The sequence below is a fragment of the Orycteropus afer genome, unplaced genomic scaffold (genome assembly GCF_000298275.1).
Source record: "Orycteropus afer afer isolate SDZICR_OR568_19922 unplaced genomic scaffold, OryAfe1.0 scaffold00044, whole genome shotgun sequence".
In the NCBI taxonomy this organism is placed as follows: Eukaryota; Metazoa; Chordata; class Mammalia; order Tubulidentata; family Orycteropodidae; genus Orycteropus; species Orycteropus afer.
In genome coordinates, this window is record NW_006921631.1 from 5,733,974 (window position 1) to 5,761,478 (window position 27,505).

General features: G+C 35.7%; 1 protein-coding gene across 1 annotated transcript in view; it reads right to left on the minus strand.

Moving 5' to 3' along the window:
* Positions 1 to 27,505, minus strand: part of DCAF6 (DDB1 and CUL4 associated factor 6) — a 254,975-nt gene that overhangs the window by 103,594 nt on the left and 123,876 nt on the right. Inside the window, exons 5-8 of the mRNA XM_007937724.1 lie at positions 16,401 to 16,514; positions 12,307 to 12,442; positions 8,614 to 8,828; positions 1,566 to 1,659 (exon numbers count right to left, since the gene is read on the minus strand). Coding sequence (XP_007935915.1) covers positions 1,566 to 1,659; positions 8,614 to 8,828; positions 12,307 to 12,442; positions 16,401 to 16,514 — 559 coding nt within the window. The remainder of the gene's footprint in view (positions 1 to 1,565; positions 1,660 to 8,613; positions 8,829 to 12,306; positions 12,443 to 16,400; positions 16,515 to 27,505) is intronic.

The following is a 27,505-nucleotide window of genomic DNA, read 5'->3' on the forward strand; positions in this document are numbered from 1 at the left end:
TCATTCTTTGAAGGTTACCAAAGGGAGAAGGCAGGGAGGGTAAATCACTAACTAGAGGGTAGCCACATATTAATTTGGGTTAAGGGAAAGGTAATACACAACAAGGGAGATGTCAGCAAAAAATGATCAAGGCAAAGGAAGACACTGGGAGGGACACAAGAATTAAAGACAACAAAAGTGAATACTACTTCACATACAATCCTGCAATAATAGTAATAGCAATAATCTATTTGTAGATACATATGTAGATACTCAAGCTGATTATGAGTGAGAAGGCCAACGGGACTACACCCATTAATATATGTAAGTTTGATAACAGGTATTTCTACATATGTATTTATATGTACTGCAAATATATCCATGCATATAATAGAGCATACAGGAGGCCAAGTTTTGAAAATGTCTTAGTTATAACCAAACACCTTGAGGGAATGAGTCACTGGGCATGGGGACTCAGGACCATAGTCTTGGTGGACACAATCGGCATAATATAGTCTGCAAAGACAATGTTCTATATCCTATTTGGTGAGTAGCAACTAGGGTCTTAAAAGCTTGCAAGCAGCCATCTAAGGTGTAACTATTAGTCTCTCCCTATCCAGAGTAAAGAAGAGTAGTAAAGAAAAGCAAGGACACAAGGAAACAATTAGCCCAAAAGATCAATGGGCCACATGTAGCCAAGCTTCCATGACCATGAGACCAGAAGAACTATATGGTGCATGGTTATTACTGCTGACAACTCTGAAAGGGATCACAACAGGAGGTACCAGATAGAGTCAGAGACAAAATATATAACAGAACTCAAAATCTTAAAGAAGACCAGGCTTACTGATCAGATAGAGACTCATGGAAACCCTGAGACTAGGGCCCTTAGACACCCTTCAAGCTGGGAACTGAATTCACTTGTATGGCTCAACTTTCAGCCAAACCACAGAAAGGCCTATAAAGGTGAACATCAGGAAGGTATGAACTCATTAGAACATCAACTATACTGGATCAAAAAGACAGCATTTGGACAGGCATAAAGCTAAGAAGGCAAGAAAGAATAGGAAAGAAGAACAAAGGGAAATGGTAAATACAGGGAGGAAGTGAGAAGAGCGTTGATACACTGTAGGGATTGCCATGAATGTCACAAAACAAAATGTGTATGAATTGTTGAATGGAAACAATTTGCTCTGTAAACTTTCATCCAAATTACAGAAAATAAAGGAAAAAGTAAAAGTTTTTCTTTTTGTTAAAAAAAGTCTAGTGGGCAGGGAGGAGTCCCAGGGTGGTGCAAATGGTTAAGTGCTACACTACTCTCAGAGGGGCTTCGAGATTAATACCTGACTACAGCTTCTGAAAGGTCCTAACATTGAAAAACAACAATAAGCAAAAAACAAACACATACAGTGACCTAACCACTCCATTTCTAGTAATTCATCCTAAAATACACTAGCACAAGTGTGCTACGGGATATATGTAACAAAGATGTTCATTCCAGCATTGTTTATAATAATGCAACTAAATTTAAAATGTTAGTTTTTAAATACTGTACATATAAAAATATCTGACCAAAGTATAGTTACCATCTCGTTCTCGTTCACTCTCAGGTCTTGCTCTGGGTCCAGTATCTGACCAATCACCACGAAGTCTCAAACGTTTAACTGGAGGCTGTCGTAACTAAAACATGAGGATAAGGTCAATTGTATGCAAGTCTAAAAGCATACTCATTTGCTCTCAACTCATAGCATACTTAAGATCTAATAGTTTATTTCTATCTCCCTATTTTCATCATTAAGGAGTTCTGGTGGTATAGTGAATAAGGCATTTGGCTGTTAACCAGAAGGTCAACAGTTCAAACCTACCAGCCACTCCATAGAAGGAAGATGGGGCAATCTACTTCCATAAAGATTTACAGCCTCAGAAATGCAATGACGGTTGTTATGGTTGGAATCGAGACAATGGCAGTGAGTTTAGTTTTTTTTGTTTTCTTCACTGAGTATGCAAGTGAAATACAAACTCAAAATACAAAAGACATTAAGGAAACACAGAAGCTGAATTAATTCCTACATCGCATTCATAATAATGATATATATCCACTGTGCTAACAGCCTATAATTAACATCTTCAGTCTAGAATCTGAATGCATGTTTGAAATCATACATGTATGATTTCTATTTTCATCTTTATCACTTTCTATCACTGACAACAGAAAGTTATTTAATTACTGTGAGCCTCAGTTTTCTATTGTGACACAGAAACATAGTCTAGGTTAAGTAGTTTTATGTCTGAATGATAATACAGTTATCATTATTTTTAAATTAATTATTGACAATATACTCTCTTGTACCTCTCATCATCTATTCCAATACTCCATCACATTCCTTAAGATCTTGCTATACTTCACCTTATCACCTTCTTCTCAGCTAATAACTTTTCCTCCTACTTCAGAGAAAATAATGAAGACCCTGCAGAAACTCCTTCAATTTCCTCATCTGCACTCTATAAAGTTATCTATCTATGAGTCTCTTAACTTTTTCCAGCCTTTCTCAGGGAATGTAACATTTATCCTGTTCAACTCTAATCTATCTGCAAATTTTATTTTAATCCTTCAATTCCTCAAGCACCTTGCTTCAACAATTATACTGTCTCTTGTTTCTTCCTTGTAAATATACTAAAGCTTCTTAACATTTTTTAATAAACAAAACCCTTCAATTTTATATTCCTCTTCAGCTATACACCTTCATTGTGCTTTCCTTTTATCGTCAACTTTCTTGAGAAAGTCTATATTCCCTTTATCTACCACTCTTCCTCAACCCACTGTAATCAATCTTTTGCTCCCATCTTTTCACTTAAATCATTCTCATCAAGGTCACCTATGATCAATTGCCAAATTCACTGAACAATGATAAAATGATCAATAATACAATCAACAATCAATTGCTAAGTCAAATGGCACCTTTTAGAGCTTATTTTATTTGACCTATTTATGGTAGTTGACATTCTGGACCACTCCCCTCTAAATTTTACATTTTCATTTGATATAATTCACACACCAAAAATTTCACTCTTTCTTTGGTTTTAGTTATATTCACAAAGTTGTACAACTATTACCACTATCCAATTCCAGAACATTTTCATCATCTTAAAAAGAAACCCCATACCCATCAGCAAGCACTCCTTGTACTCTACAGCCCCTGATCACTACTCATTTCTGTCTGTATGGATTTGCCTATTCTGGACCTTTCATATGGAATCATACGATATGTGGCCTTTTTGTTTCTGATTTCTTTCACCTAGTATAGTATTTTTGAGGTCATCCATACTGTAGCATGTATTAGTACTTCATTCTGTCTTATGGCTGAGCAGTATTTCACTGTATTGATACAGCACATTTTGCTTATCCATTCATCAAGTGGTGGACATCTGGGTTATGTCTACCTTTTGCTTTTTATGAATAATGCTGCTATGAACATTTGTGTACAAGTTTTTACAGATACATGTTTTCAATTACCTTGGTGTGGAAGTACTGGGTTATATGATAATCCATGTTTAACTTTTTGAGGAACTGTCAGACTATTTTCCAAAGTGGCTGTACATTTTTACATTCCCACTAGTAATGTATGAGGGTTCTAATTTCTCTATATCTTTAACACTTGTTACTGTCTTTTCATTTTTTTAAATTATACTCATCATAATGAGTGACAAGTGGTATCTCATTGTGGTTTTGATTTGCATTTCCCTGATGACTAATGATGGTAAACATCTTTCATACGCTTATTGGCCATTTGTACATTTTCTTTTGAGAAATATTTATTCAAATACTTTGACCATTTTTTAATTTGATTATTTCTTATTTCATGGTTAAGTTGTAAATGTTATTTATATTGTGGTTACTAGACTCTCATAAAATACATGATTTAAAAGCATTTTCTCCCTCTCTGTGAGTCAATTCCTTTATTTTTATTTATTCATTTTAAAAATAACATTTATTGACTTTCTTCTCGCAATTAGGAAAGGTTTTGATAAAAACATGGTGATAATTAGTTATAAATCTTACCATTTCTCCTATAAACCATATCAAACAAGAGAAAGAATAGAAACAATTCCCTACATCTTCAGCAATATTAGGAGATACAAAAACCCACAAATTCCATGTTATATGTTAAGTATGGTCAAGAGCAAATAAGAACAGCAAAATCTTCACAGGAAGCTACATGTGTGTCACAGGGAATAACTAAAAGAACATAGGAAGCCTACTGTCACAGCTACCCAAAATCTCAAATAACAATTCCCAGAAGGAGAGGGTCTCAAGCTGAATATGAACTATATATGATAATAGAATAGCGCCCCACTACATGATTATGGGAGAGAAGGAATTTCTATGTTACATAGGCAAAGGATTAGTATTACAGTATCAGCAATTATTTCTGGAACCAGATCCTTAAATTAAATAGTCCCAAATTTGACTGAGTTATGCAAAATAACCTAGCAAGAATACTAGAAATGGTACAGCATTCATCTACTCAATCAACAATTTTTCCCCCAAGCCCCTTTTATGTGTCAGGCACTACTATTCCAATTATTGGGAAAAGAGCGATGACAAAACAGAGAAAAATTCCAAGTGTCACACTTTGTAGCCTAAACCAAAAAAAAAAACCAAATTCACTGCCATCAAGTCAGATCCGACTCATAGCAATACCTTAGGTTTCCAAGGCACTATCACTATGGAAGTAGATTGCCCAATCTTCTTTCCAAGGAGTGGCCAGTGGGTTTGAACCACCAGCCTTCTGGTTAGCAGTCAAATGCCTTAGGCACTATGCCACCAGAGCTCCTAATAGGGGAGAAAAACAGTACATGAAATTAAAAAGTAAACTATGCATAGAAAGTGGCAAGTGTTATAAAGATTAATAGAGAAGGGCTATTCCCATGCCCCTAATCTACTCTATTTTTCTGAATAACATATAACTTTCTATATAGAGTTAGAATTGCAATGTTAATAGAGTGGTGAAATAGGGAAAGCCTCACCAAGAAGGTGACATGAACAAATACCTGATACAGGCAAGAGAATAAGAGAAAAATCCAGGTATCTGGGGAAAGAATATTACAGGCAGAGCACACACAAAGGCTCTAGCTCAGGCACAGCACACTTGGCCTGTCAGAATTAGTAAGTGAACAGATGTAGTAGAGCAGAGAGACAAGAAGGAGAGTAGAAGTAGTAATGAAGTAGTGATGAGAACCACATGATATGAGGATTTGAAGCTAATGTAAAAACCTCAGCTTTACTTTGAGTGAGATGCAGAACCACTTTAGAATGTCGACCAGGGGAGTACATGATTTGACTTATGTTTTAAAAGGAACACTTGGGCTGCTATGTAGCTAAAGCATTGTAGGGGGCAAGAGTGAACACAGAGGTACTTATTTAGAAAGCTACTATAATAATCTAAGAAAGATATACTGATGCCTTGGATCAGGAAAGTAGTAATGATGATGGTAAGAAATAGTTAGATTTGGGGTATAGTTTATGGGTAGGAGCAGGAGCAAATGCAAGAATGGATTTAACCAAGTCTAGTGTTGGAGGCTCTGGTGGTGCAGTGCCTAAGGCATTTGACTGCTAACCAGAAGGCTGGCGGTTCAAACCCACCAGCCACTCCTCGGAAGGAAGGTTGGGCAATCTACTTCTGTAGTGATACTGCCTCGGAAACCCAAGGAAGGGTCGCTATGAGTCGGGTTTGACTCGACGGCACATAACAACAACAACAGTGTTGGAGGGGGAGCAGATGGAGAAATGTCATAAAGATGCTGAAGCAGAAGAGAGAAAAGACAATAAAAATTTTTAAAACAGTACAAAAATAAAGGAAAATGAGAAGTGAAAGAAAATAAAAAACTGAGTAAGTTAAACAAATATAACAAAAACAAACCAAACCCACTGCCACTGAACAATTTCAACTCATAGCAACCGTAAAGGACAGACTGGAGCTGCCCCACAGGGCTTCCAAAGCTGTAATTCTTTATGGAAGCAGACTGCCTCAACTTTCTCCCATGGAAGAGTGGTTGATGGCTTCCAATTGCTGACCTTTCAGTCAGCAGCTGAGCCTTTAACCACTGTGCCCCCAGGGCTCCTTAAGAATATACTGAAGAAAGGAAAAAAATACAAAGAAGTTATTAGAAGACATGAAGAAATAAAAAGAGACCCCTAAAGTTGAGAAGGGAGCTCTGGTAGCGTAGTGCCTAAGGCACTGGACTGCTAACCAGAAGGCTAGCAGTTCAAACCCAGCAGCCACTTCTTGGAAGGATGATGGGGCAATCTACTTCCGTAGTGATACTGCCTCGGAAACCCAAGGAGGGGTCGCTATGAGTCGGAGCTGACTCGATGGCACATAACAACAACAACAAAGTTGAGAAAATACAAAAATATGGAAACATAAAAAATAATCATTTAGCGAACTTTTATTCATGCTTTAAAATCCTAAGGTCATTTGCTTAGTCTTCTCATGTTCCCATTTAAAATCAATTATTCCCTCATCTCGTCTATACGATATAATCTTTATATATAATCCGACTACTGTTAAATTTCACACGTTTATTTATGTTTCTATTTCCATTAGACTGTAACTTCCTTGAGAGGCCATGTCTTCACTAGTAATCCTTGATTTTCTAATGTTTAATATAGATCACAATATATAGTACCCACTAACCAAATGCACTGCCGTCAAGTTGATTTTAATTCCTAGCGACCCTGCAGGATAGAGTAGAACTGTCCCATAGGGTTTTCAAGGCTGTAAATCTTTACAAAAGCACTGTCTCTTCTTTCTCCCATGGAGTGGTTAGTGGGTTCAAACTGCCAACCTTTCAGTTAGCAGACAACCACTGCACCACCAGGGCTCCTCAGTAATGGTAAGCACTCAATAAATATTTAGTGAATTTGGAAAAGCTTGCCTGAACATTATTTTTTATTTACTTATTGTGATTTGGGTGAAAGTTCACAGAGCAAATTCACTTTCCATACTGCAGTTCACACACACACTATCTCATGATATTGACTACAATTTACCCCAATGCAACAGCTATCTTCCCACTTCCTCTTTCCTGTGTCCATCCCTCCTCCATGAACTCCTGCCCCCTGAACTGTCTCCCTGTGCATAAACAGCCCTTCTTTCTCCCATGATTGTTGTCTGAACATTATTATAAAGGATTTAATATAAAACAGTGAAAGAGAGGGTGGTGAGATAGATTAGTATACTTTTACATATTATATATACATTACATTACATATACTTTCAGATTGTTTGTTTCTATAAGTATGATTTGTTTTTATAATTTTAATCCACTTTCAGAATTACTTTTCTTAGTTTAGCTTTCAGAAAAAAAAAAAAAAAAAAAAACAGCTCTCCCATGACTCCGTCTTGTTTAATTACAGAAACATCTTTTGATTAAGTATTCTGTGGTGTCAAAGCTAGTTGGCCCAACTTAAATGTCTGTGAATATACAACTTTTTCATTATGTAATAGTCATAAAGTTTGACTGTAACTTTACTTAACCACATTTAAAAGGGGAAATTACATAGCTACAACAGAATGATACAGCAGATTTCATGTTTTCAACTGGACCAGTAATATCACAAATAGCGATCATTAACTACCACATTCCTCTCTTTTTTTTTCCTTGTCACTCTCCAATTCACTGAGAGATCCACATTTTAAAATCCCAAAACATTTTTTAAGTAATTTTGATATTTTTTTCTAATTTTAAAGCCCTCTGAACATAGAGTTTTAAGAATTAAATTTAAGAATTACAAAATGGTTTTTGTAACGGTTGTTGTAACTCTTAAAATGCGTCCACTACTAGGCATTGAGTCAATACTAAAAAAGTCACTGATAGTTAATAAGCATTAATGGTTAAATCCAAACATTTATAAGCTAGAGTAGAATGATTAAACACAGGAAAACTGATTTAAAAAGCGAAACTGAAAAACATGTTACGACAAGAAGCAGGTTATTTAATGTAAACATTTTCCTACTGCTGTATTATTTCTGGGTTTTGCCTTTTATAAATAAGAAAAGAAGTGACTATTTTATAGTCATTTTAATAATAATAATACATTCAACTATTTTTCAATAGCTATATCTACTTTAACCTACCTTTTATTCACTTATTAATCGATTTTATAAATTATACCTGGGGATAATATTAAATGTCACTAGTTCATAATTGTGAAGGAGAGGCATAATTGGGGAAGGAGGGATTACTGTCATGTGAACAGTAAATGATAATTAATCCTGTTAGTGATGGACATAAATTAGTCTCTAGGAAATTCATACATCACATTTTCCATTATTTTAAAGGTCTCTTCTGTAAGTATTATGAATGTGGATCTCTGACTGCTGTGCATCTACAAAGTTTAGGGAACATTTCTGCAGTTAAATATATTTCTTTTCTTTGACAAATAGTTCTCAGTACCCTTTTCTAGAAACTTATCTTTAATTTTCTATTATCTGTTGTTATTTCATGTCCTTGTTCCTTAGATTATAAACACCTCAAAAATTAGGACTTTCTTAGACCTTCAGCCACCAGGAGTCACTGAATTAAAATTTTCTGAACTGAATAAAGAACATGGGTTTTGAGTAAATTTACCTCTTCTCTTCTCTCTTCTGCAGAAGGAGTTTTAAGTTCACGTGCTGTATCATCTTTTGGATCAAATAGATATATGTAATCTGAAGAGTAACTAACAAGAATTTCTTGACCATCTTCACTATAACACAGAGATGTCACCCTGCAGGACTTATTATTAAGATGGGAAGGGATAAAACGGGCAACCATTCCAGTAGTCCCTCGACCTGCATAATTCCCTAAATAGGAAAACAGAAAGTTATTTAAAATTTATAATATTTTGAAAGAAAAATATTTTTTAAACAATCTAAATTAGGAGAGAAGCAATTGAATTTAGCAATATAAATCTAAGCTACCACATTCTACATCTAGAAGAGGTTCTTTCTTCATTAGATTTTATAACAAAACCAAAAAGGATATATATATATATAATATAAAGGCACTATATTTCCAAACAAATTCACAACTGTCTAGAATTCCAGTTTACATAAATGGCTTAATGGAAATATCAGTTCTTTAATAAATTAAAATTATTTGTGATTATTAGTCATATTGAATCCTCTCTAAAAATAATTCCCAAATTAACATAATTTTATAATAGGAAAGCTGATATTTATTAGCATACTAGATAATACTGTAATAATATTCTGTTAAGATTATTTACTTATTTTTTAGATCTGATTGTTATTATATCTTTAGGATATAGCCTAAAGTTAGCATATTTTATAATTTTAATCAACTCTGGTAGTCTTTGCAACCAGAGTTACTTACAACTATTACAATACAATAGGGAGGGATAAAACTGGAACTTTGTGCCCTGGCTGCCCAGGAATACCAACTTCTAAGAATCTCACAAAGCTATATAATTCTACACAAATAAGTCTTACTCTGTGCAAATTGTTGACTGTACCCTGTAAGTTGAGAAACAGTAATTAAGCCTACAATCTCCTATTATATTACTACTATGTTCTTTAAATATACATATCCAAACAGAAGAGCTCCTTAAATCACAGTTCAAGAAGATCCCATCTGGTTTTCCCATTCCAATAATTTATGGCCATTTTTACTAATACTATTAATTTCTGGCTAAGTTTACCTTCATTTTTAACAATACCAAATATATATATTGTATATGTAAATAATGTATATATGATACAAGCTAATGGAGGTTGGCTCTTGTGGCTCTCCATGAGAGCCAACATATGACCTTGATTATATCCCACCTGAATTTAGAGACCATCTAAAGAATAGATTTGACACACTGAACACCAATGACCAAAAACCAGATGAATTGTAGGATGATATCAATAACGTCATATATGAAGAAAGCGTTAAAAAGACAGGAAAGGAAGAGAAGACTAAAATGGATGTCAGAAGAGACTTGCTCTTGAATGCAGAGTAGCTAAAGAAAATGGAAGAAATGACAAGATAAAAGAGTTGAACAGACGATTTCAAAGAGTAGCTTGAAAAGACAACATCAATTATTATAAGGAAATGTGCAATGACCTGGAGTTACAAAACCAAAAGGGAAGAACACACTCAGCATTTCTCAAACTGAAAGAAATGAAGAAAAAATTCAAGGCTTGAGTTGCAGTACTGAAAGATTCTATGGGCAAAATACTGAATGATGCAGGAAACATCAAAAGAAGATGACAGAACTACACAGAGTCACAGTACCAAAAAAGAATTTATCAATGTTCATGCATTTCAGGAGGCAGCATATGATCAAGAATCAACAGTACTGAAGGAAGAAGTTGAAGCTGCATTGAAGGAATTGGCAGAAAACAAGGCTCCAGGAATTGAGGGCCTATCCATTGAGATGTTTCAACAAACAGATCCTTCCCTGGAGGCACTTAACTTGTCTATGCCAAGAAATTTGGAAAATAGCTACCTAGCCAACTGACTGGAGGAGATCCATACGTGTACCCATTCCAAAGAAAGGTGATCCCACAAAATGTGGAAATTATTGAACAATACCATTACTATGCACGCAAGTAAAATATTGCTAAAGATAATTCAAAAAAGGTTGCGGCAGTACAGTAACAGGAAACTTCCAGAAATGTAAGCTGGATTTAGAAAAGGACATGGAATGAGGGATATCATTGCTGATGTCAGATGTATCTTGGCTGAAAGCAAAGAATACCAGAAAGATGTTTACTTGTGTTTTATTGACCATGCAAAAACATTTGATTGTGTGGATCATAACAAATTATAGGTAATGTTAAGAAGAATAGGAATTCCAGAACACTTAACTGTACTCATGAGGAACCTGTACATAGACCAGGAGGCTGTCATTTGAACAAAATGAGGAGATACTGCATGGTTTAAAATCAGGAAGGGAGTGCATCAGGGTTGTATCCTTTCACCATACTTATTCAATCTGTATGCTGAGCAAATAATCCGAGAAGCTGAACTATATGAAGAAAAACATGGCATCAGGAATGGAGGAAGACTCACTAACAACCTGTGAGATGAAGAGGACACAACTTTGCTTACTGAAAGTAAAGATGACTTAAAGCACTTACTGATGAAGATTAAAGGCCACAGTCTGCAGTATAGATTACACCTTACTATTAAGAAAACAGAAGTCCTCACAACTGGTCCATTAAACAGCTTCATGATGGATGGAAGCAGCAGTCAGGACATCAGATGACATACTGCATTGGGCAAATCTGCTGCAAAAGAGCTCTTTCAAGTGATGAAGAGCAAAGATGTCTCTTTGAAGACTGAAGTGCACCTACCCCAAGCCATGATGTTTTCAATTGCCTCACATGCATGTGAAAGCTGGACAATGAATAAGGAAGACCAAAAAAGACTTGATGCTTTTGAGTTGTGGTATTGGCAAAGAATACTGAAAGTACCACAGACTGCCAGAAGAATGGACAAATCTGTCCAGGAATAAGTACAGCCAAAATGCTCCTTGGAAGCAAGAATGGCCAGACTTCATCTCACCTACTATGGTCAAGTTGTCAGAAGGAGCAAGAATGGCCAGACTTCATCTCACCTACTATGGTCAAGTTGTCAGAAGGAACCATTCCCTGGAGAAGGATATCATGCTTGGTAGTGTGGAGGGTCAGCAAAAAAGGGGAAGACTCTCAAGGAGATGGATTGACACAATGCTGCAACAACGGGCTCAGGTATAGCGAGAATTGTGAGGCTGGTGCAGGATCAGGCAATGTTTCATTCTGTTGTACACAGGGGTCACTATGAGTCAGAGGCAACTCAACAGCATCTAACAACACCAACAATGGAGGCTGGTACTACTTGTCTTTAAATTGGTTATTTCAGAAGTAGTTTGATCCAAGAATGGTTAAGGAGAAAATAAACTTGTTTAAGTCAGAGACAAAGTCAGGATTGTACCATCATTGACTAGGCTAAGCAGGCACAGACATCAATACATGTCCATGTCACTGTTCTTTCCTAACAATTTTCTCCACCATGTTTACCATTATCTTCATGATTGGAAAGTGGCAAACAAAAAGTAGGAAAGGCCAAGTGCTATAACTTTTAGTGATAAACTAAACTGCAAAGTATCTCCCTATAAGGCGTAAAAACTTCATGAAATGCTATTCTCATAATAATCCATATTACTTGAATGCATTCTATTTCTTGAATTTTATGACAAACTGAAGAAACTTTAAAACTGTAAATATGTGATGAAGATTTAGTTTTTGAAATGATAGCATATTATATTGTCCGTAGTATATATTTTCTTACCGGTAGCTCTTGTGCCCAGCATTCGTCGATCATATATTCTTACTGAGCTATCAGAACAACCAACAGCAAGATAATACGGTATTGGTGGACAAATAGCTACAGATGTGGCAGCACGTCGACAGTTAATTAAAATATCCTATAAAAGATAAAATTATAGCAGTTACATAGAGTTATACAGCAGGAATGGCACTATATTTAAAGCATGTTCCCTTCAATGAGGAGAAAATAACCATTCTCACAAATCTTAATGCAGTTAGCATGACAATATAGGGCAAGGAGCGGAGGGGTATGGATTTCTTTTATTTTTCAGGTTTCTATCACAGATTGTTTCAAACACATTCAGCCTAGGTGGAACTAAAATTGCATACTCAGCTAAAATTCCTCCTCAGAAGGTTATCGCTTAAAGGAAAAAAAAAAAATTTGCAGTTTATTGCACGTCTCAAGATTTTCTAATACAATAGCGTAGACTTTATGAACAAACTAAACCGAAGCAAAAAACAAACTCACTGCCGTTGAGTTGACTGCGACTCACAGTGACCCCTCCTTGGGTTTCCAAGGTGGTATCTCTACGGAAGTAGAATGCCCACTCTTTCCGAGGAGTGGCTGGTGTGTTTGAACTGCCAGCCTTCTGGTTAGCAGTCAAATGCCTTAGGCACTATATTTGAAAATACTCACCAAGCTTAATTAGAGGCTTGAAAAACAACCAGTATTTGAGTAGCTCAAAATCATCTCAATTTCTGGCTAACTGTCATCATGAACCACTGCCTCCTTTGCCATGACACCAAAAGAACTGCATGGTGCCCAGCTACTATTTCTGAACATTTTGATCAAAAATTCTACAGAAGCATTCTGATCAAAAAGGAGAAAACACAGAAAAGAACTTAAAATTCTCATGGATCTAGACTTTCTGAAGCCATGGAGACTAAAAGAACTCTCAAAACTACTGTCCTGAGGTGAACCTAAAACCAAAAATATCCCCTGAAGTCATCTTAAAACCAAACTATAGTTAAGCTTAATTAGTGAAAAAAAAAAAAAAAAGTCTGCCTTGAGCACTGTGCTCTTCTAAGAATTATCTGTGGGATAATATGGGATAATATATGGGATAAAATTGGCAACTCAAAAGACAGGATAGTTAGGAGACAGAGTTTATGTTAATGGAGCAGGAACAACTTGGAAAACGAGGGTAAGAATGGTTGTACAACTTGAAGGATGTAATCAATGTCACTGAATTTTACATGTAGAAACTGTTGAATTTGGGTATGTTCTACTAGGTATATTCTCAACAACTACAGTAAAAAAAAAAATTCTATTTTAAAAATACATCCTAAATAAGAGAAAATAAAAAGGACTCCAAGATGTAAGATTAAAAACTGAGCAACTAAGCCAGCTTAGCAGCAGGTACAAAAAGTTGGTAATCAATAATTCAAGAAACCCATTATTTCTATTGTTGTTGTTAACCATGGAGAGTTTGCTCTCATTTCAGGGAGACCCACGCAAAACACTGCCTGGTCCTACAGTATCCCCATATCACTCGTGGATGAATCGTTTTTATCCACAGAGTTTTCATTGGTTGATTTTCTAAAGTAGACCGCCAGGCATTTCTTCCTATTCCAAGTCTAAAAGCTCTCCTGAAACCTGTTCAGCATCATACAAATACACAAGCCTCCACTGAAAGATGGATGGGTGCTGTGCATGAAGTGCACTGGCTGGGAATCAAACCAGGTCTCCGTGTGGAAGGCAAGAATTCTAACACTGAGCCACCACTGCCTCCATTACTTATATTAACACAGTTTGAACACTTTCCAAACTAACTATTTTTAATATATTTGCTATGATGATAAATTAATGAAATTTTAACTAATTCTCAGAAATGCCCACTAAATATTCTCATAGTCATGAATACTGAATATTTTCTTAAGAAAATATTAAAAAACTCTTACATTATCAATGTAATGTGTCACTAAGTCATCAGCACCATTAGGAATGCCCACTGTTACTGGTCCACTTAATAGTAAAGCTACAGATATAATCTGTCTTTGAGTGTAAGTATTAATGATTATTTTATATGGTATTCATAATATTTTAAATATAACTGTTGCTATTAAAATATACCAAACGTATTATTACCTGATTTAAAAATATGATTTTTAAATTTTTAAACTTATATAATCTTTTTTTAATTTGTAAAGTCTTTCTCCTTATTGGTTCAAAATTAAAATACACATACACATATAAAAATGCTATAAAACACAGATTTCACTAAAATGCCATTATTTATCTAGGCAGAAGTATTAGGAAATGGAAGAGCTACCATCCCAAAGATATATCCTTTAGCACTCAGTTAATTCTGTATTTGTCTTTGATTATAGCTCCTCACTCTCCTCAGTACAGTTACATTTAAAAAATCACATTCACCTTATATTTTACTTATAAAATTAACCTTACAATATTACTCCTGCTATATAGAATTCATTAATTCCTATCATCATTCAGAAAGTATTTAATAATTAAGAATTATTCTAGTTACCAGCTTTTCTTTATATTATCTGCATCTACTAACTTGCATATATAAAGAAATAACAAGTTTTATAAAGCAAAAAGTAATGCCACTTATTTCTTATCAGTTTTGCTTTCACCCTCATTTTCACAGGCTTTTTGTTTACTGGAAGGAGCTCTGGTGGCACAGTGCCTAAGGATCTGGCTACCAACTAGAAAGTTGGTGGTTTAAATCTACCAGCAGCTCTTCAGGAGGAAGATGGGGTAATCTACTTCCATAAAGATTTAACCCCTCGGAAACCCAATGGGGCTTGCTATGAGTCTGAATCGACTCTACGGCAGTGAGTTTGGTTTTGGTATTGTTTAGTGAAGCAAAATTTAAAACCTACTACACAGTGTACATTAATATACAGTTTAAAATAATTTGGCATAACAAATTTTAATACCTATCATACTAAAAAATGGTTATAAAAATGCCCCTACTAAATAATCTAACTTTTTAAGTTGATCTCTGCCTTTAGTTCAATGCTTTTCTGTTTGCTTGTTGTGCACGTGCACACACATCTGTGTCAATAACATAAAGATCAACTTGAAATCTGTACATTAAAAAAATTCTGTTTCTACTTTTTGTTTAATTTGCTTTGTTTCAACTATACAAAATAATCTTTTTCCTTCTAAAGCATAATAGTGGTCTTAACTGGTTTAATCTGCAAGCATTTAAACTCAGTACTATCAATTATTATAGTAACTTTCAGGAGAAATATTCTTTTATTTACTACTTCACAATGATCTGAGGTAAAAGCTACTATGCTCTAAATAACTCAACATAGAGAAAACACAACACAACACAAAAACGTAACATAGAGAAAAACACTTGGGGTTAGTTGTCTGGGGTTACTGCACTGATTGATTTCTTAGGTCTTTTTCATGTTTAAAATTCAATAAAAAAATATGAACAGAGACTGATAGGGAAGATGTATGTTTAGAAAAGTGAGTTAAAGTCTGAATGAACATGTTGATAGAAGGATATCCCATAATTAAAAAGAAAAAAAGGTAACAAATAATTCTTGGTTTAAAGCACAAGAAGAAACTAAATTACCACATGCTTCTGCTAACCAGAAGGCTGGTGGCTCAAACCCAACAACCACTCCCTTGGAAGGAAGGTTGGGCAATCTACTCCTGTAGTGATACCACCTTGGAAACCCAAGGAGGGGTCACTATGAGTCGGGATCGACTCAATGCCAGTGAGTATGAGTTTGAGTTTTATCACTGGTATTTAATAAGCCAAGTACCTCCATGAGTAAGTGGGATGGATATACTGGTAAATGCTTCAAGTTTGTATAACACTAGAGAATTTATCTAATAGTTTAAATTTTTCTCACAAAATTATGTAAAATGTAAAATTAAAATATAAGATCCCTATCTTTATTGTTAACACTTTAATTTTAAAATTTTGTAATTATAAAATGTTTATTGAATATTTTAGCAAAACAAAATTTTTAAAATCCACCTATAATCTCATAGTACAGAGATAACTTACTATCAAATTTCAATTATAACCTTATTTCTGCATCACTTATACAAAATTTGGTACTTACATCTTTGCAATCTTCTTTTGTGCAGCTGGTTTTGATGCGAGTATCAAACCATCTAACAGTTCCATCTTCACCACAAGAGAGAAAAGTATAAGGATCATTTGGTACAGTCATAATCTAAAGGGGAAAATGTAAGTATGATCTTATTTAACATTTAAACAAATGGCTTTGAAAAATAATTACTCTTTTACAAAATGATTAAGGTGAAAGCAACTAAGAATCATTTTAATTATTTATGACTTAACACCATCGTTCAAAACAGTACTATACAAATACAGTGATTGTTGAACCAATTATTTTGAAGCTGGGAATCAATATAACTTAATATAAAAAGTTCTTTAAAAATATAAATTTTTAATACCTTTGATAAGAAAGATTCTCTCCTACATAACTTGCTCAAATTATTTAAAACCTAATATTTGCAATTTCTGCATGTGAATTTACAAGTGTATTAAAAATATATTATAAAATTTTATTCTCTAATAGTGTTTATGAAAATTGTGGAATACTGAAATAATTTAAGAAGATACATTAATCCTCTCAAAAACTTTTAAAAATTACTCTTACATAAATAAACCTTATTATATAAATGAGCCTAACATGCCCTCTGTGTACTGGCCCCAGCTTGGGTATTATTCCTAACACACACAAGCCGGGCTTGTTTGTCCAAAAAGTCCACTGGCACCAAACTCAAATTTTTACACATGCAACTGTTTTAGGAATAGCCCAAGCAAGCAGACTTTTAATCATTTAGAGCCGACCTGTTTTACATACTCCATGAAATGGCATTCAACATCTGCTAGGCTTAGATAAGATAAAAGGGTATAGCTAAAAACACCCCAAGTCACAGATGCCCTTAAGAGTTCTCTGACCCAGAGATTCAACAACTTCCTGCAGAGGGACATCACTTAAATACACATCTAGATCAGAGATCACAACCATCAAGTCCCTTGTGACTCATAGTGACCCCGCCTTGGGGTTCTGAGGCAGTATCTCTATAGAAATAGATTGTCCAGTTCTCCTTCCAAGTAGTGGCTGGTGGGTTTGAAACGCCAGCCTTCTGGTTAGTAGTCAAATGCCTTAGACACTATGCCACATTTATCTCTCCTCTTCCCTAGGGCTTTCCTTGCCCTCTTCCTATTTTGGTGGCTCCCTGTACCTCATGCCTCTGAAAGGTCTCGTGCTGTGGGGGATCATCCCCTGTATGTTAGTTGTTAACTTGTCTGCGCTAATAAACACCTTACTGTGCAACACTGCTATGTGTGGACATCTCTTTCCTTGATAAGCCCTGAAGTCCCTCAAACTCACTATGAGCCTTATTCCTATAGGATCAAGTTTTCAATCAACATGGAATAAATAATAAGATTTATGCCCTGCCAAAAAAAAAAAAAAGAAAATTGTAAAAAGTACACTCAACATGAATAGCAGATAGTGTGGTTCAAGAAAAATAAGACTTTTGACTCACTTCATATTTGTGAGAGATGTAATTAGTAGTTCTACCAAAACAAGCCAGCAGTTCTAAAGAAATATTAATGCATTTTGTTGCTGCCTTAGTTTTCATGACTATTAATTAAAAAAGTGACTTTTCACTTTGTATACTACTATCTATGGACCAAATTATTAGGAATATGTATTCCCTGAGAGCATTTATTTAAACAAACTGCAAAAATTTACTTCCTTATGCTAATTAAAAAATTATGAGTTGCATTATCATAATGCTTCTTTAAAATTAAATTATTAATACAAATTTCTAATTACAACCAGTGTTTTGATTACTTTTTATAATAACATGCTATAGAAATCTGCATTACTTTAGAACGCTTCCTACCATTTAAACCTTCCTCAAGAAGGTAGAAGACAGAAAGAACATTTCAAGAAAAAATGGCTGAAAACTTCCCAAATTTGAAGAAAAATATTAATCTGCATACTCATGAAAATCAACAACTCCAAGAAAGATGAGCTAAAAAAAATCCAAACCTGAGCACAACATAGTCAAAATGACAAAAGACAATGAAAGAATCTTGAAAGCAGCAAGAGAAAAGGAACTCAACACACATAAGAAACAGAAACCATAACTAAGACTAACAACAGACATCTCACTAAACTCCATGGAAGCCAGCAAACAGTGAGACAACATATTCAAAGTGCTGAAAGAAAAGGAATACCAATGAAGACTTCTAAAGCTAGCAAAACTATCCTTCAAAAATGAAGGGCAAGTTAAGATATTCCCAGATAAACAAGAATTGAAGACAATTCATTACTAGCACACATGAGCTACAAGAATATCAAATGGACAATACTCAAAGAGCACTGATAAAGGTAAACCATTGTCGCTGTTTTTCTGCACCACTGAATTGATTCTGACTTATAGCATCCCTACAGGACAGAGTAAAACAGCCCAAAAGGGTTTGCCAGGCGATAATCTTTATAGAAGCAGACTGTCATGTCTTTTCCCTGCAGAGTGGATGGTGGGTTCAAACCACCAACCCTTCAGTAATAATAAATATAAAAGACAAAGGCAGAAAGCATTATGAAACTGTATTTAAGTTTATAAGGATGGAATTGATGGCAAAGATGCTAATAAAAGTACAATACAGTGAAGGAGCTATACTGAAGCAAAGTTTTTCATATACTATTGAATTAATTCAATTAGATTGTTCTATGTTTAATGTTAAGATGTTCACTGAAATTCATTCCTATGACAACTAAGATAATAATTCAAATTAAATATATAGTAAAATAAACAAGAAGGAAATTAAAATAGTATGCTAGCACAAAAGAAAGCCGTAATGCAGAATACTGGGATAAAAAAGACACAGGCCACATAGAAAGCAAGTAGCAAAATGGTAGCTGTAAATTGTACACAATCAGTAACTACATTAAATGTAAATGGCCTGTATTTCATAAAAGTTAAAAACTTTTGAACTTCAAAGGACACCATCAAGAAAATGAAAAGATAACCCACAGAAAGGAAATTACTAGAACTAGTGTGTTTAGCAAGGTTGGAAAACACAAGATCAATAATAAGATCAATTCTATATGTGAATATTTTAGCAACAAACCATCAGAAATGAAAATAAAAAAAGAATAATATCTGCAAAACATCAAAAAGAAATACTTAAGGCTATATGTAACAAAAAATGTGTAAGACACACACACTAAAAATTATAAAGCATTACTAAACTAAATTAAAGAAAACTGGAATAAAGGCAAGACATACTGCCAGAAATTCATGTCAGATTGAGAAGAAGTGGAATGAGAGGTATCATTGCTGATGTCAGAAGGATCGTGGCTTAAAAGACAGATGATCAGAAGGATGTTTACCTGTATTTTATTGACTATGCAAAAGCATCCAACTATGTGGGTTGCAACAAATTATGGATAACACTGTAAAGAAAGGGAATTCCAGGCACTTAAATTGTACTCATGCAGAACCTGTACATAGATCAAGTCAGTTGTTCAAAGAGAAGAAGCAGATACTGCATGTTTTAAAACCAGGAAAGGTGTGTTGTCAGGGTTGTATCCTGTCACTATACTTATTCAATCTGTGTGTTGAGCAAATAATCTGAAAAGCTGGCCTATGAAGAACGTGATAACAAGACTGCAGGAAGATTCACTAACAACTTGCAAAATACAGATAACACAACTATGCTTGCTGAAAGCAGAGAAGACTTGAAACAGTTACTGATGAAGGTCAGAGACTACAATCTTCAGTAAAGATTATACATCAACTTAAAACAAAATTCCTCACCACTACAACAATAAACATCATGATAAATAAAGAAAAGATCAACACTGTCAAGGATTTCATTTCACTTGGATCCACAATGAACACCATGGAAGCAGCAGTGATGAAATCAAACAGTGCACTGGGCAAATGTGCTGCAAAAGACTTCTCTAAAGTGTTAAAAAGCAAAGATGTCATTTTGAAGACTAAAGTGGGTCTGACCCATTGTCTCCTATACAGGCAAAAGCTAGACAAATGAATAAGGAAGATCTAAGAAGAACTGATGCCTTTGATATATAGTGTTAGCAAAGAATATTACATGTACCAAAGACTGCCAGAAATGAATGTATCTGTCTTGGAAGAAACAGAATGCCCCTTAGAAACAAGGCTGGTAAGACTCTTGTCTCGCATATTTTGGACAGACTATCAAGAGGGAACAGTCCCTGGAGAAGGACATCATGCTTAGTAAAGTAGAGAGTCAGTGAAAAAGAAGACCTCAACGAGATGGAGTGACACAGTGGCGCAACAGTGGGCTCAAACATAGCAATGACTGTGAGGACGGCACAGGACCCAGTAGTGTTTCATTCTGTTGTGCATAGAGTCACTATGAGTCGGAACCAACTTGATGGCATCTATCAACAACAACAAGATCTCATGTTCATGGAGTAAAAGATTTAATATTAATTTGTTAATATGTCCGAAATTGATATATAGATTCAATTAATCATGATGAAAATCTCAGTAGGATTTTTCATAGAAACTGGCAAACAGATTCTTAAATTCATATGGAAATGCAAAGAACCAAAAATAGATTAAACAACTTTGAAAAAGAAGAACACGATTGGAGTACTTGTACTACGGGACTTCAAGAGTTACTATAAACCATACCAGTTGCTATCAAGTTGATTCTGATTCATGGCAACCCCACGTATGTCAGAGTAGAACTGTTCTCCATAAGGTTTTCAATGGTTGATATTTTGGAAGTAGATTGCCAGGTAATTCTTCCGAGGCACCTCCAGGTTAATTCAAACCTTCAACCTTTAGTTAGCAGCTGAGTGTATTTATTATTTATAATCAGTTGAATGTACGTAAAGATTATCCTCAACAATGTGAATGGGTCTCATCCAGTTGGCTTTAAAAGCAAAAACTGAGGGTTCCCAAAGAAGAAATTCTACCTCAAGACTGCAGCATCAAATTCTGCTTCAGTTTCCATCCTTCTGGCCTACCCTAAAGGTTTCAGGATAACCAGCTCTGACAATCATGTAAGTCTCTTTAAAATAAATCTATTAATATCTATCTACCTACACAGAGTCACTGTACCAAAAAGAATTGATTAATACTCATCCATTTCAAGAGGTGGCATATGATGAAGAATCAGTGGTACTGAAGGAAGTCAAAGCCGCACTGAAGGTACTGGCAAAGAAGAAGGCTCTAAGAACTAACAGAACACCCACTGAGATGCTGGAGACACTTAAGTTGCCTATGCCAAGAAATTTGGAAGATAGCTACCTGGTCAACTGACTGGAAAAGATCCATATTTGTACCCATTCCAAAGAAGGGTGATCCCACAGAATGTGGAAATTATCAAACAATATCATTAATATCACACACAAGTAAAAAACAGTTGCAGCAATATACTGACAAAGAATTTTGAACTTTGAACGAGGGCTATCACTGCTGATGTCAGATGGATCTTGACTCAAAGCAAAGAATACCAGAAAGATGTTACTTCTGTTTTATTGACTATGCAAAGGCATTCTATTGTGTGGATCATACCAAATTATGGACAACACTGAGAAGAATGGGAATTCTAAAACACTTGATTGTGCTGATCAGGAACCTGTGCATAGACCAAGAGGCTGTCTTTCAAACAGAACAAGGTTTAAAATCAGGAAGGGAGTGTGTCAGGGTTGTATCCTTTCACCATACTTATTCAATCTGTATGCTGAACAAATAATCTGAGAAGCTGGTCTATATGAAGAAGAATATGGCACCAGGATTTGATGAAGACTCATTAACAATATGCAATATGCAGACGACACAACTTCGCTTGGTGAAAGTAAGGATGACTTGAAGCACTTACTGATGAAGATTAACGATTTCAGTCTGCAGTACGGATTACATCTCAACATAAAGAAAACAAAAATCCTCACAACTGGACCAATAAGCAGCATCACAATAAATGGAGAAAAGCCTGAAGTTGTCAAAGATTTCATATCTCTTGGTTCCACAATCAACACCAATGGAAGCAGCAGTCAAGATATCAGACGACATGTTGCACTGGGCAACTCTGCTGCAAAAGACCTCTTTCAAGTGCTGAAGAGTAAAGATGTCTCCTTGAACATTAAGGTATGCCTAACCCCAGCCACGATATTTTCAATTGCCTTATCTGCATGTGAGAGCTGGACAACGAACAAAGAAGACTGAAGAAGGGTTGATGCTTTTGAGTTATGGTGTTCATGAAGATACTGAAAGTACCATGGACTGAGAAAATAATGAACAAATCTGTCCTGGAAGAAGTGTACCAGGAATGATCCTTGGAAGAGAGAATGGCCAGACTTCATCTCACTTCTTTGTTCATGTGGTCAAAAGGGACCATTTCCTAGAGAAGGCTATCATGCTTGGTAAAGTGGAGAGTCAGTGAGAAAGGGGAAGGCTCTCAATTGGATAGACTTACACAGTGGCTGCAATGATGGGCTCAGATATGGCAGGGATTGTGAGGCTGGTACAGGACCGGGCACTGTTTTGTTCTGCTTTACACAGGACTGCTATGAATCAGAGCTGACTCAATGGCACCTAACAACAACAACACCACCTAGCTATGTAGATAGATAAACATATTTCCTATTGGTTCTGTTCCTCTAGAAAATCCTGACTGACACAAATGGAAATATTTCAAATGTCTAAATATATGAAATATAAAGAAAATATATATGTCTATATAATAGGATACCATTCAGCATTAAAATGAATCACTGATAACTAAAACATGGATGAATCTCAAACAATTATACTAAGTGAAAGGAATCAGACACAAAAAGAGTATACAGTTTGCTTGTTGTTGTTGTTATGTGCCGTTAAGTCAGACCCGACTTGTAGCGACCCCTCCTTGGGTTTCTGAGGCAGTATCACTACGGAATAGATTGCCCCATCTTCCTTCCGAGGAGTGAGTGGTGGGCTTGAACCGCCAGCCTTCTGGTTAACAGTCAAATGCCTTAGGCACTACGCCACCGGAGCTCCCCATATATCTAATACCTAGTTTCAACAACTATCAGCATTCTTATTTCATCTACCCTTTTACACATTCTGCTCCTCATGATTATTACTTTTTATAGATAACATATACATACATTGAAATACACAAGCATTTATAGTAGTTTGCCTATATAATCTAATTAAAATATAATTTAAAAAAATGTAATCCGACGGTCGGTGGTTCAGACTCATCAGTGGCTCCACAGAAGAAAGATGAGTTGGTCTGCTTCTGGAAAGATTTACAGACTTGGAAACCCAATGTGGGTTGCTATGACTCAGAAATGACTCAATGGCAGTGAGTTTTGTTTTGTTTTGTTTATACAGATGGGAAAAAGATCATCATATAGAATACTGCCTGGGAATACAGGGGTAAAAAAGGATGAAAAGGAAAGATTAAAAATCAACATGAGGAAAGTTTCTGAATATGATATAGTCATTATCTTGACTGTGTTGATGGTTACGTGGGACAAAACATATGTCAAAACTTATCAAATTGGGGACTTCTGGTAAGATGGCAGAATAGGTACAAAAGCTACACAGACCCTCTTCAACAAAGAAAGGAGAAACCAACTGACACAGATACAGATGATAATCCTGGAGCCCTAAGCTTTGAAAAGAAGGATACACAAGTGCATGAAACAACAACTAGTAGAAGAACTTGAATGAAAACAGTGAATAAGGAGACAAATGGAGTTATGGACTGTGAGCTATCCTTACTGCACAGAAAGCCTGAATATATCCAAGTGGTATTAGGACCTGAGAATTAACCTAAAAATTGGCTCTGCTTGCCAAGGGATGTATGGACTACGGTATTGGTGGTTGATGACTAAAAAGGGAAACAACAAAGAAGGAGACAAACTGAGCTGTGGACTCTCAGCTGTGCAGACAGTACAGCCATTTTGAATGTTTACAAGCAGTGGCCATCTTGGATATCTAAAGCAATAGCATCTTCGTTCAGATTCCTGGAACTTAAGAATAGGCTCCACTTGCCAAGGACAGCATGGACATATGGGAGGCTGACAACTGGAAAGGAGATGGGTGGTGAGTGCATAAGTGCTGTCAACTAGCAAATAGGAGCACAGTACCCAGCTTACTCAAATAACATCCAAACAAAACAAAACAAAAAAATGAAAATCTCGGGCAAATCACTCCAACATACAAACATCAGTTAAATATAAACACAAAACATCAGTCACCATGTCTGACAGACAACAGACCATCACAGTCCACACAAAGAAGCAAGACAAAGCATGAGAAACAAGGGACCAAGACACAGACCCAGAACACATCCCTAAGGAAGAAGCAGAATTGGAACTCCCTGACAAGGAATTCAAAAGAATTATATTCAGGTACCTTCAACAGATTGAGAGACAGACGGAGGAAAACACTGACAAAATTGAGGAAAACACAGAGAAAACCCTAGAACAATTTTAGAAGACAATACCAGAACAAAATGACAAAATAAATGAAAAATTAGAAATGATACAAAATCTACAGATAAAAATCCAGATTAACACTAAATTGTCAGAAATAGATAATACCTTGGAAGGGCAAAGGAGTAGAATTGATGCAATGGAAGAAAGAATACATGAGATTGAAGACAAATAACTGAGTACTTCTTTGGAAACGGATCAATCAGAAAAAAGATCAAAACAAAATGAAGAAAGCCTAAGGTTCATGTGGGATACCATCAAAAGGAATAACCTACATGCCATTGGAATTCCAGAACAGGAAGAGACAAATAAAACCACTGAGAAAATTGTCCAAGATTTGTTGGAAGAGAACTTCCCTGATAGGATGAAAGAGGAGACTATATCCATTCAGGAAGTCCAAGGAACCCCAAACAGGATAGACCCTAAAAGAAAATCACCAAGACATATCATCAAACTCATCAAAACCATAGACAAAGAAAGAATCCTGAAACCAGCATGGGAAAAACAAAAAGATACTTACAAAGGACAACCAGTAAGAATAAGCACTGATTTCTCAGCAGATACCATGCAAGCGAGAAGGCAATGGGATAGCATATATATAAAACCCTGAAAGAGAAAAATTTCCTACCAAGAATTATACACCTAGCAAAACTGTCCCTCAAATAACATGGTAAAATTAGGACACTTCCAGATAAGCAGAAATTAAGGGAATTTTTTAAAACCAGACAAACCTTACAAGAGATGCTGAATAGAGTCCTTTGCACAGAGAACCAAGAACAGCAAACAATAACTAATAATTAACACACATGATGACATAATCTAGAAACCAACCCAGTTATGGAAGTATCCAAAGTAAATAAGTCTACAAGATTGTAAACAGGGAACCAGAGACATCAGCTGACAAGTGAGGACAACTACTAACCAAAAAGAGGGAAAAAATTATGCAGTTATACAACTCATAAATGGTGAGGAAGTCAAGACAACTGCAAGACAGAATGGACTGTTCTAAAATTGGGAAGAAAATTATGAATCACAGGGTAACCTCAAAGAAAAATGACCATCACATCAAAATAAAAAAGAGGGCAAGCACAATTATTTATCAAATACTAACACAATAGCAATGAAGGAAGTGATAATATAATTCATAAACAAAATAAGCTCAGCACAGAAAATTATATGGAACAAAGAAATCAGCAACACCATAAAAAAACATATAACAAAATGACAGCAACAAATTCATACTTGTCGATAATTGCACTGAATATCAATGGATTAAATGCACCACTCAAAAGATGGAGAGTTGCAGACTGGACAAGAAAACATAATCCATCAATATTCTGTCTAGAAGAGAGATACCTCAGAGACAAAGAGAAAAACTGACTAAAAATCAAAGGTTGGAAAAAGACGTATCAGGCAAATGCTAACCATAAAAGAAAATGAGTGGTGATATTAATTTCCAATAAAATTGACTTTAAGACAAAACCACCATGAGATACATGATAGGACATTATATAATGATTAAAGGATTGACTGAGCAAGAGGACATAGCAATAATAAATATCTATGTACTCAATGAAAGAGCCCCAAAACACAAAAATCAGACTTTAACAAGATTGAAACACAAATAGATGACTCCACAATCATACTAGGAGACTTTAATACAGCATTTTCAATGAAAGATAGAACAACTGGAAAGAAACTCAATACAGACACAGACACACTAAACAACACAATCCACCAACTTGATCTTATAGACATCTACAGAGCACTTACCCAACAATAGCACAATATACATTTTTTTCCAGTGCACATGGAACAGCCTCCAGGATAGATGACATGTTAGGTCACAAAACAAGCCTTAATAAATTTAAAAACATTGAAATACTGCAAAGCATCTTTGCAGATCACAATGCTATAAAATTAGAAATCACAATAGGAAGAGCAACAGAAAAAGAGCAAACACATGGAACTGAACAACACACTCCTTGAAAATGACTGGGTAACAGAAGATATAAAAAAATGAATGAACAGACATATGGACACCTATGTTCATCGTAGCACAATTCACTATAGCGAAGAGATGGAAACAACCTAAATGCAGCTAATGGTCTCCTATTGTCGGAAGTGAAGAAGAGTGCAAAAAAAAAAGGCGGGGTCATTTGAAAGCAATCAGCCCTAGGACACGATGGCCCGTGAGACCAGAAAAACCAGATGGTGCCTGGGTACCAATGCCAATAACCCAGGAAAGGATCAAATCTGGAGATCCTGAATAGAGTGGGAGGGAAAACATGGAACAAAATCCAAAAACTCAATAATGACCAGAATTAGTGGTTGGATGGGGTCTGGTGAGACCCCCAATACTATGGTCCTGGAATAAAGCTCACTCCCTGGGGCTGGCTCTAACCCAATAGTAAACAAGATGTATATGCAGACCACTCAACCCAGGGTGACGTGCCCACATACTCTATGGAAATGCATCCTTTGGAGCAATTGACCACGGAGCACCAGAGGGGAAACATTGACACAGAGGAAATGCAGGACAAACAGGTGTGCATAATTATGAGGGGCAAAGGGAAAGGGTTACTGGGCAGAGAGGGAGGAGACTGGGTTAGGGTTGGACGTGGTAAATGGTAGTGAAACTAAATGTACACAATGTTGAATGTAAAACAAACTCTTAAAACTTTTTAAAAGAA